Genomic DNA, 11595 nt, shown 5'->3' on the forward strand with positions numbered 1-11595 from the left:
TACACAGATCTAGGCTTGCTCTGATCCTTTTCCCTTGGTCTCAGGGTTTAGGCCCATGAAGACCTTAAAAGAAAATAGGAGGGTTGGAGAGATGGCTCAGAGGTTAAGAGCATTGTCTGCTCTTCCAAAGGTCCTGAGTTCAATTCCTGCCAACCACATGGTGGCTCACAACCATCTGTAGTGGGATCTCGTGCCCTCTTCTGGCCTGCAGGCATACACACAGGCAGAATATTGTTATGCATAATAAATAAATAAATGTTTAAAAAATAAAAGAAAAAATGGGAATTGTCATTGGTCAGCTAGAAGGCTGTCAGGACTGGATATGATTTCTTTAACTAAACTGCTTCCATTGTGAAGTCTAGGTATTTGGATCCTTTAATGAGGCTGCTGTAGTTCATAGCTTCTATGTATAGATGTGGACAGGTTTCTACTTTGAATTGCATGCTCTTGATATTAGAATCTACATTTGCAGGTCAGATGGCCAGAAGGAGCAAGCTTTGAGTGTCTTTCATGGAGGGAGGCATTTACTATTACGAGCCTTCTGAGCTCCCATCACTAGTAGTGTATGTCTCATAGTGACGAAGTCCACAGTGATCTAGATCAAGGTGATAGCGCTGCCTGTGTGTAGCAGTGGGGCAACTCCTGGTTTGCAGAGCACTTGGTTCTCCTTAATGCATTCCAATCAGTAACAACACTCTACTGTGTGTGGGTACTGGGCACGGGCTTAAGGCACTTAGGCACAGCCTTGTGCTCTCACTAGTACGGTTTTCATCCAAGGTTTGTGACATGGATATTACCTAAGTGCACTGAGGAAGCAGATTCTGGAGTTGCTCTTGGTTCCATTGCCAGTGCAGAAATGACAGCTCAGAACTCTGTAACCCCAGTTCTTTTCACTTCCATGAACCCTGGCTGCATGGGTCAGTCCAATAAACACATGCAGACATTGCTACACATTTTTAAAAAATTGAATTTCATTTAAAAAGCTACATTCTCTCTTCACCTGACTTGTGAGGTCTCTAGCGTAGACCCGCAAGGCAGATGCTGGAGAATAACGGGTTTTGGCTGTTCCCAGGCCCGTGATAGCTTCCAAGAATGATAAGCTCGAGCTGCAGGACTGCCTGGAGTTCAGTAGGACAGCAAAGGTAAGATGCTGAACGGGCTGTGCCGCACCTTCCGGAAAACTGACCTGGGCTCTCTGCACACGGCTCCTGCTCATTCCCTCACAGACCCCTGGTGCTGGGTCCCTTTCCCCACAGACTCTCCTCTCTTCTTCAAGTTCAGAGTAACAACCCCAGCAGGAAGACCCAGCCGCGCTCTGCGGTGGTGATGCTGGAGGCAGGGAGGCTGTGCTGTAGGTGCTCTTTGCAGTAAGGACAGTGGCGGATGCTGTTGCCAAAGGCTGTGCTGTGAAGTCACAGATGCACGGTGAGGCCTCAGCACCTTCTCCATGTCTGCAAAAAGCAAAGGCCTGATGCTCAAGTGCTGGTGGCCATTCTGAGTCTGGATGGTTTCTGCTCTTAATGACCTCATCGATCAATAACTGGTGTCTTGGCCCCCATGTGATCCTTCATGGTCACTAAAATTCATGTAGCATCTGTGGAAGCACAAAGAATCTCTCCAAGTCTCTGTCCTCTCCCTGTGTCTGCCTGTCCCTGCCAGCTCTCCAGACTCATGCCTTCACGCCTCTGATGCTTCTGAGCCTGACCCCACTTGGAAGCCTTCTGTGCTCACCCCGCGATATTGTTTTGTTCTCCAGTTAAAGAAAGTACAGACAATAACCACCAAGTCGAACTCCATCAGACAGGGGAAAAACCAGCTTTTCCCTGTAGTGATGAATGGCCAGGACGATGTTTTGTGGTGTACTGAGCTCGAAAGGTGAGCTGCATCTGGAAGAAAGACAGGAAAGGGGGAAATGGGGTGAGAGACAGGATGGTGGACACCTGTCTGCATTGCTCTGATATTTTCCTGTCCCAAATTTTCCTTTAAATGAGAAGGCTGAGGAAACTCCTGTTTATCCCCAGAATTCTCCTCCTGGGCCCTTCTCTCTCCAGTTTCTCTGATCTGTTACCTTTGTTGTCAGACCCGCCTGCCTCTGCCTCCCAAGTGTTCAGATTCAAGGCGGTGCCCCACTACCTTCCCTCTCTTCCAGATATAAGTATCAACTATTTCATGAAGATGTTAATGCTCCATATTTCATTCCATATTTATTTCTTTTCTGGTCTCCTGGCTGAGAATGAACTCACTATCGCCTCTACTGAGTGCCTGGCTTATAAATGTCAGCCACCATGACCCAAGTAATATTTTCTTTTACAATTAATTCTTTTTCAGATTTGAACATAACCCTTTCAACTACATTGCAACCCTCTCCACTCCAATCCCACTCACCCAATTTTTATGTTGCTATTCCCCCTTTACTCATCAAGTGCTGCCTAGCTGTCTTTGTGAGTGGTCTCTGCCCTGATGTGTAATCACTCGGGCTTTATCTAGTACTGGGATTCCTACCTTCCCCCACTCTTTGGGATCTGCTACAGGCCTGGTACTTGCCATCACAATACTGGGAGTTGATGTGTGCATCTGCTCTCTTCTGTCCAGAAACAATCTCAGGATATTATCAACCTTAGCAATCTCAGCGTCCTCTTCTGTAAAGGTCCCTGGGCCAAGGCTGGGACACTGTAATTGTGTCCATGCTGTGGCTTGTACTGGAATTTTAGACTTTCAGTTTAATGTGATCGTTGAGGTGTGATTGGTACTGTGTAGATGCCAGGAATAGCAAGGCCGGGGCTGGAGGTGTGGAATTCCTGCAGCTAACTTTAGAGCAGTTGTATGCCTGTGATACTGAGATTCGGTCTTTTTGTCCTCTTTAACACTGTTGATGAAGTACCTTGGGCAAGCTCTGGATTTATTTTTCTCTAATATTTTGAGGGAGCGGATAGAGAGAGAGAGTGATTGTGTGGGGGAGCGAGAGCGAGTGAGAGAGCTGTATATGTACATGTGTGCTGGCTGTGAACCCTCTGTTTGCCATTGAAAATCTTGTCTTTTTTGTTTTTCCCCCCTGAAAACAAATTGCTTGACTTCTCATTATATTTTGAGCCAAATATGTGTCTTCTGACTGACTGGTGATGATGCATAGACCAGTTCACACTATGCATTTAAGAATGGTCCTAGAGCTGGGCAGTGATGGCGCACACATTTAATCCCAGCACTCAGGAGGCAGAGAAAGGTGGATTTTGTGAGTTCGAGGCAGCTGTCTATAAGAGCTAGTTCTAGGACAGGCTATAAAGCTCCAGTGTCCTAGACACATGTCTGCAGATTAGCAAGGGTTAATTCATACCGTGGCCTGTGAGGAACAGGGGCACAGTCCCAGTGAAGATGCACAGCACTGATTTCCTGTCACTATCAGCTGTGAGCAAATGTTCTTAGCTAATAGTGGAACCGGTAGTCTAGAAGGTTCCTTTGTGTCTAAAAGTTCTGAGTGAGGCTGGTAGCTTTCCTAGGCCTGACTTCCAGAACACAGTTGTTCTTGGTGTACTAGGGACCTGGGTCCTTCCAACCTGGTGACTTTTCACTCTGTTCTCTCCCAGGATCTTCGGCTTTCCTGCACACTACACAGACGTGTCCAACATGGGCCGTGGTGCCCGCCAGAAGCTGCTGGGAAGGTCCTGGAGTGTGCCAGTCATCAGACACCTCTTTGCCCCCTTGAAGGACTACTTTGCATGTGAATAGTTCTACCCAGGACTGGGTGCTCTTGGTCTGAGCCAGGTCCCCAGAATCACCCCCTCCTTGAAGTCACCTCACCTCTCCCCTTTCTCAGCTCACCTGTTTGGGGCCTCACCTCACTGTGTACCTCAGCTTTCTCCTGCTCTGTGGGAGCAGAGCCTCCTGGCCCTTGCAGGGGAGCCCAAGGTGCTCTCTCCTCGTGCACAGCTCAGACCTGGCTGCTTAGAGCAGCCCAACATGGTGCTCATGTTTTCTTATCCTGAAACTTTAAAACTTGAAATAGGTAGCAAGATGGCTTTTTTCCCTCCTGGGTTAATCAGTCAGAAGTGATGCTAAGATACCAAAATGATAGCTCTCCCAGTACTCAGGTTAATACTGCAAAATCATTTGAGATTTTGTTTTTAAATCACCTGTGCTCCCATTTGCTAGAGGACGCTAGTATCAATGTGGGCTCAGATGAACAAGGTCAAGAGGCCAGGATTTTTTGTTTTGTGTTTTTTAATTTTCCCTAGGGATAGTAGAAGATGAAAAAGGTGATGTTTATGACTTAAGTCTTAATGGCACCTTCCCCTTGCTTTGGTACAAGGGCTGGAGTCCTGTTGGCCTTGTAGCATTTCCCAGTATGATGATGATGTCAGCAGGGATGATGTCATCATCACATTCAGGGCTATTTCCCCCAAGATTCCCTGGGCAGGGGCTCGTGTATCTAATCCTCAAGACTGGAATAGAATGTTTTGAGCTCAGGAAGCGGGGTGGCCTCTCTTTCATGTGTGCAGGACATGAAGGAGGGAGCTTAGCTAAACTATTTCCCACTCCCTCTCTCCAAATGATGAGCCCCTCCCCCACCAGCTCAGGTCCCCAAATAAGTATGATCCTCTAATACTTATTCAGAAGCTAGGGCCAGAAGCACATTGTTTCCCTTATCTAAGAGATGATGGGGAAACTACAATAAGAAACTTTGATCTTCTGGAGATTTTTAAAACCTTTTTACCCCATGATACATTGTATTTTTAAGGGGATGCTTTTAGGGCATCCCTGGAGATGAGAAGCTGCATTTCAGAAATGCTCTCGCGATGCTTTTAACACCTTTTACTCTATTTACTGGTGCTATTTTGTAGAAAAAGGACAACCTTGACACATTTGGGCTTTTTATACACTTTTTTACATCTCTCAGACTTCTATTTTCATTAAGGTTTTTTTTGGAAACTGGAGCGTTGTCACGAGTGTTGGGAAACGGCCTTGTTTCAACAGTTTTTCTCCACTGTTTTAGGCAGAAAGATAACCAATGCCTAAAGTTTACCTTTCTGTTTGATTAAAATTGTATTTCTCTAATCTTGTATGTGTCTTCATCTGCTTCTGTGTGGTAACGGCATGGTGATGTCTGGGCAGGTTTTACTATCCTAGTCTTTATTCCTGTCGCCAGGCAAGGTGCATCAATTCTAGGCCAGCCTGGGCTATATTGTGAGTGGGACCTTAACTCACTAGATCTTACATGACCTTGGGACAGAATTGAAAAAGTAGGAAAGTCCTCCAGGGACTGAAAGAAATCTTCACAAATTTCTTACAAAGATTGACATCAACAGCAAAGAGAATGATACCAGATTCAAAAGCTAGACAAATAAAATTGAGTCTCTGCTTTTGAAAATGCTAATTCTCTATGCAAAAGGTTAATTAGGCCTTTAAAGGCAACATCAGCACTTTGGAGGAGTGGATCTGAGATACAATCAATATTGCATCTCATGACCATCATGATCCTTGGATACTCCTACCCAAGGTGATTTCCAGAGGTCTGAAGAAAAATCAAAATGCCAAGTGTTTCACTTGTGACAAGCAAGATTACCATAAAGGGATTATAAACAGGGCATTCCAAGAAACAATGTTTTTAAACTATAATTCAAATGGAATGCACCTCTGGATTATGCTGAATGTGTGGCAAGGACAATCATTGGACTAATGAATGTAGATCAAGAAGGGACATTCAAGGTAACCCTCTGCTTTGGGAAAACTTGAGGGGCCTCAACAGGAACTCATGCCAAATCCGGTTTAGTCGTTTCTTGTAGTCGTGGGCGTAACTCCTTCCCAGAGCAATTAAAGAGCCTAAAGTTTATTATAAGACTATACTCCTCTGGTTAATAGAACAGCTATAGAAGAGAACAAAAAATGCAGGAAAAAACAGTATTTTGGCAATCTTATAAATGAAGACCAAAATTTAAAAATAAGAATAAATGGCACTGTCATTGAAAGTCTGGTAGACACAGATGCAGATGTAACAATAGTACTAGAATCTTGGCATCTAATTGACCTCTTCAGGACATAGATGGAACTTCATTTCAGTTAAAACAGCACAAGATGGGTTGAATGTATAGAGCCACAGAAAGGAAAATTAAAGCCATATGTGGCTAAAATGAATCTGGGGATATGATTGGTTAGAGTAATGGAATACTCAGATAACATTCCCCCAGTCTTAGAAACAAGCCACAAATTAACATATTTCTGGGAAAATTATAAGGCATTATAAAAAAACAGTCACCAGGGCTGGAGAGATGGCTCAGAGGTTAAGAGCACTGGCTGCTCTTCCAGAGGTCCTGAGTTCAATTCCCAGCAATCACATGGTGGCTCACAACCACCTGTACTGAGATCTGGTGTGCGGGTATACAATGAGACAGAATGTTGTATACATAATAAATCTTTAAAAAAATCACCAATCATTAAGGTTGTACAATAAGGACACAACAGCTGCTCATCTGTCAGAGGCACCAATAGCCCTACCTTTAAAATGGTTGACAGACAAACCTGTATGGGTTGAACAATGGCTTTAAACATCAGAGAAACTTCAGGACTTAGAACAGCTGGTATAGGAGCAGCTAGATGCTCAGCGTATTGAAGAATCAAGCAGCCCTTGGAATTCTGTATTTGTTAAAAAGAAATATGGAAAACAGGGAATGGTGACAAATCTAAGAGCTGTTAATAAGGTGATTCAGCCAATGGGCTCTCTACAGTCTGGAATTCCTTTGCCTTCTCTATTACCTAAAGGATGGCCTCTTATAGTTATTGATTTAAAAGATTGATTCCTCACTCTACCTTTCCAAGAAAAAGACAGAAAAATTTACAAAAATTAGACCCCAAAAGGTGCAAATTTAGGAGAGATCGATTGCAGACTCTTAATGACTTTCAGAGACTGCTAGGAGACATTTCATATCTGAGATCCACTACTGGGAGAGGTCCTGATGAACTGAGTAATTTGATCAAAACCTCAGAGGGTGAGAAGGCGTTAAATAGTCCCAGGAAATTATCAGCTGAAACTGAGAGAGAATTGGCTTTGATTGAAGAGAAATTGCAAATTACACATGTGGATAGTGTGGATGCATTTAAAAAAATTTAAAAGTTTTTTTGAAGATTTATTATGTATACAGTGTCCTGCCTGCATGTACATATGCACACACACACAAGAAGAGGGCACCAGATCTCATTACAGGTTGTGAGCCACCATGTGGTTGCTGGGAACTGAACTTAGGACCTCTGGAAGAGCAGCCAGTGCTCTTAACCTCTGAGTCATCTCTCCAGCCCACGAAACTGAATCTTAACTACATTCTGATCCTATTAACCTCCAAGTATTCCCCTTCAGGAATTTTCATACAGAAGGAAGGTATTACCTTAGAATGGATCTTTTTACCACATAAACTAAATTAAAAATTAAAAACATGTGGAAAGGTCTCTGAGTTGATTCTAAAAGGAAAATTGAGACTTCATCAACTAGCAGAAATATACCCAGCAGAAATTATAGTACTTTTTAATAATGATGAAATTGACAAATTGTGGATAGAAAGTGAACCCTGGAAAAGAACTTGTAGTAATAGTTTGTGAGATATTAAGAACAAATAATCCTGGGGCTGGAGAGATGGCTCAGAGGTTAAGAGCATTGTCTGTTCTTCTAAAGGTCCTGAGTTGAATTTCCAGCAACCACATGGTGGCTCACAACCATCTGTAATGGCGTCTGGTTCCCTCTTCTGGCCTGCAGGCATACACACAGACAGAATATTGTATACATAATAAATAAATAAATATTAAAAAGAAGAACAAATATCCCAAATGCAAGAGAATCCAATTTATAAAGAGAACTAATGGGTTCTTCTTAACATTGTACAGGAAACACCAATATTTGGAGCGCATACACTTCGTAGTGATACAAACAAATCAGGAAAGGCAGGTTACAAATCAGAAAATTTAAGTAAAGTGGATCTAACCCTTATGATTCTGTCCAAAAGTCAGAATTATGTGCTATTCTTGTGGTATTAATGGATTTTAGGGAACCTCTTAACATAGTTACTGATTTGCAATATGCAGAAAAAGTTGTTTTGCATATTGAAATCATTGAATTTATATCAGGTGTTACAGAATTGACTTTATAATTTATTCAGTTGCAAGAAATACTCGGGAATAGGAATCATCCCATACATATATAACATACATCTGATCCCATATTGGTCTGCCAGGTCCTCTAGCACAAGACAATGAAGAAATGTATCAACTATTGATTGGAAACGTGCTGGAGGCCTCAGAATTTCATAAAAACATCATGTCAATAGCAAAGATTTAGAAATAGACTTTTCCATTACATGGCAACAAGTCAAGGAAATTATAACATGTTGTCCTACTTGTTCTTCATACAATCAAACACCACTACATTCAGGAAGTAACCCAAAGTGTACTGAAAGGAATGAAGTCTGGCAGATGAATATGTCCTATTTTACAGAATCAAAAAATTAAAAATATATATACCACACTATTTATACTTATTCAGGTTTTCAATGGGCAACTGTTTTGAGTTTGGAAAAGGCTGATTTTGTAATCACACATTTGCTAGAAGCTATGGCCATGATGGGTATACCTGTAGAAATAAAGACAATACTCCAGCATGTTTCTAAGAAAATGAAACAGATTGTGCTTATTATAATTTAAAGCATATTACCCATATACCACAAAATCCTACAGGACAGGCAGTTATAGAAAGATCATATCAAACTCTAAAGGATATGTTAAATAAACAGAAAAGAATAATAAAAGCTCCAGAAATAAATTGCATAATGCTTTATTAACTTTGAATCTTTTAAATGCTAATGAGAAAGGAACAACAGCTGTGGAGAGACATTGGATAATAGAAAAAACTATGGAATTGAATCAGCCAGTATACTTTAAAGATATGTTGACCTCAGAATGGAAATCAGGACATCTGTTATATGGGGGAAAGGGTTTTGCTTTTGTTTTCACAGGAGAAGAAAAGCTATTGGTACTATTAAAATTGATAAAGACTGCCGGGCGATGGTGGCGCACGCCTTTAATCCCAGCACTCGGGAGGCAGAGGCAGGCGGATCTCTGTGAGTTCGAGACCAGCCTGGTCTACAAGAGCTAGTTCCAGGATAGGCTCCAAAGCCACAGAGAAACCCTGTCTCGAAAAACCAAAAAAAAAAAAAAAAAAAATTGATAAAGACTCAATTTGTACAAGAGAGACCTCTTAATTTGAGGAGCTGATAGTTCATCAAGCAGCATGGCCATTTTAATCTGAACTAACCTATAAAACTAACAAATACTTTTTACTTGATAAGCTATAACTTGCCAAAAGAGAACCTCTTCAAAATTAGGGTTGGGGTTTCTACCTTTTCAGAAGAATAAAGGTGTATCCAACTAAGGAATCCAAAGACCACTGAACAAATGACATGGGAAGAGAAAAGACAAATCATCCAGAAAAATTGTCCCAAGAAAAAGAGTAAATAAGCTTATTGGTATATCAGATTTACAACAGGATAAATTTCACTAATCTTTTCAAATGTTTCTACTGTTCTCTACAGACATATAATGCAAATGGTCTTTTTATAGTCCCAGTCCAATTAAAAATTAAAGCTGTCTTTGGAGTTGCAGTGTGGTTCTTTCTTTTTCTAAACCCAAGCATGCTTATTAAAGTAAAATCCCAAATCTCTGTCTCGTCTCAGAATAACCACCTATTAAGGGAAAGAAGAAAAACAAATATTTAAGGACTATTTTATTGTCAGTAATTTCACAATCCTTTGTTTTTTTATGTTGATTCTTTAGCAGCTTTTCTTAAGGCATAAATATTATCTAAAAATTTATAAGATTAAAATCTAGTGATATTTCATTTTTATTTTAATAAATAAAGTTTGCCTGAAGATCAGAATGCCAAACAGGACACCAGTCAGTCACTCAGGCCAGGCAGTGGTGGCCCAGAAACCACAATAGTTAGCCACAGAGGCCAGGCAGTCATAGATGCCAGGCAGTGGTGGTGCACACCTTTAATCTTAGCACTAGAGAGGAATAAGATGGGATGAGAAAGGAACTTGCTTTCTTTCTTTCAGTCTGAAGATTTCATAGAGGTGAGAGTTCTCTAGTGGTTGACTTCTTTGCTTTTTCTGATAATCAGACTGAACCCCAATATCTGTCTCTGGGATTCTATTAATTGGGCTACATTAAAGTATATGTATTTTAGAGTTTTTGTCATGATATTAATGGTCCTATAGAATACTAACTAATTCTAGAAAAAGGTCTTATCTACCTTCCTGTAGATGATTTTGGGTTTGAATCTCTATCATTTTTCTGCAGTGAACCATAAACATGCCTAACAGTGACCTTTGACGTCTTTAAAAGGAGGATGGACCCCACAATGACCATTCCTCCATGGCTATGATAGTATGACTAAGCTGAAAAACAGCACATAAAGACTGGCTTTTGGGCTACAAACTGCTCAGAATTACTTTGAAGTGGCTAACTGAGATGATCCAGCTTGACAGACTATTCTAGCCAAAACTTGAGAAAAAATCTGTACTTTCCCATTTATGCAGAGACTGGACAACAAATGATACAGCTACCTCTTCCAGGACTTGACAACTCAATTTTTTTCTTTTCAGGATCCCTTAAAGATGCCATAGTCCCCAAATGGCAGGAAGTAAATTTTAGAACATGACAGCCCATACCCAAGAGGTAGGGTGGTGACTTTTGATCTCTCATTGGGTTATGGATATTTGTCATTGTTCAGGGGGATTGGTTATAAATTTTTATTGGTAATGTTCAGGAAAAAAGCTAAACTAAAGACATTAGATTCAGGGTTCTTGTTCTGAAAAGAAAAAAGGGAGACTGTAGATATGACAAAATAAAAAGGTAGATATTGAATCTACTTCTAAAAAGCAACTTCTAGTTTTAAATATTTTACATTAGATTGGATTTTTTATATTGATACAAATTTGATATTAATTTTATTAAAAATACTGTACATACATTTCTAATCTTTTTCAAGGTATTGTACATATAAAGCTCATTTAACAATGTAATGCAAATTTCTAGTCCTTAAAAGTTATCATTACCAGCTATTTAGGATAATAAAGAAATGCAGGTTAGTAATTAGTCACCTATTACAATTGAATTTGTGATCATATTATGTGTGTTTTCAAGGTCAAGCAGAGCTATATTTTAGATAGAAAGGTCGTCTTCAAACACTTCAGGGATACATGGAATATTAATAGATGTTTTAATAACGGGTTCTTTTATTTTTTATGACAATGAGACATGTCTGCTCCTGGCAGCACTAGTCTACTTCAGAGAAGATGATGGGCATTGAAGAAACTCCACATGGAGTTTACTTTCCTTTGCCAAAAAGCAAGCCATTGGGCAAGAAAGTGATCTTTTCTCAACTGCTGACAGTATACTGTCCTGATTGGACAAGCAGGATGTAAAAGAGAGTGACTGCCAAACTTTGTCAAGAAAAGGTGGGATAGTCCTTCAAAAATCCTGCTTCAGAGCCAGGCGGTGGTGGCGCATGCCTTTAATCCCAGCACTTGGGAGGCAGAGGCAGGCGGATCTCTGTGAGTTCGA

At 40.8% G+C, this 11595-nt stretch overlaps 1 protein-coding gene across 1 annotated transcript in view; it reads left to right on the forward strand.

Moving 5' to 3' along the window:
• Nucleotides 1-4999, forward strand: part of LOC101999196 (DNA (cytosine-5)-methyltransferase 3B) — a 38528-nt gene extending 33529 nt beyond the window's left edge. The window contains exons 20-22 of the mRNA XM_005363232.3: nucleotides 1073-1142; nucleotides 1757-1875; nucleotides 3582-4999. Of these exons, the coding sequence (XP_005363289.1) occupies nucleotides 1073-1142; nucleotides 1757-1875; nucleotides 3582-3723 (331 nt within the window). The 3' untranslated portion in view covers nucleotides 3724-4999. The remainder of the gene's footprint in view (nucleotides 1-1072; nucleotides 1143-1756; nucleotides 1876-3581) is intronic.
• Nucleotides 5000-11595: the final 6596 nt, after the last annotated feature.

The sequence above is a fragment of the Microtus ochrogaster genome, linkage group LG8, assembly GCF_000317375.1.
Source record: "Microtus ochrogaster isolate Prairie Vole_2 linkage group LG8, MicOch1.0, whole genome shotgun sequence".
NCBI classification, from domain to species: Eukaryota; Metazoa; Chordata; class Mammalia; order Rodentia; family Cricetidae; genus Microtus; species Microtus ochrogaster.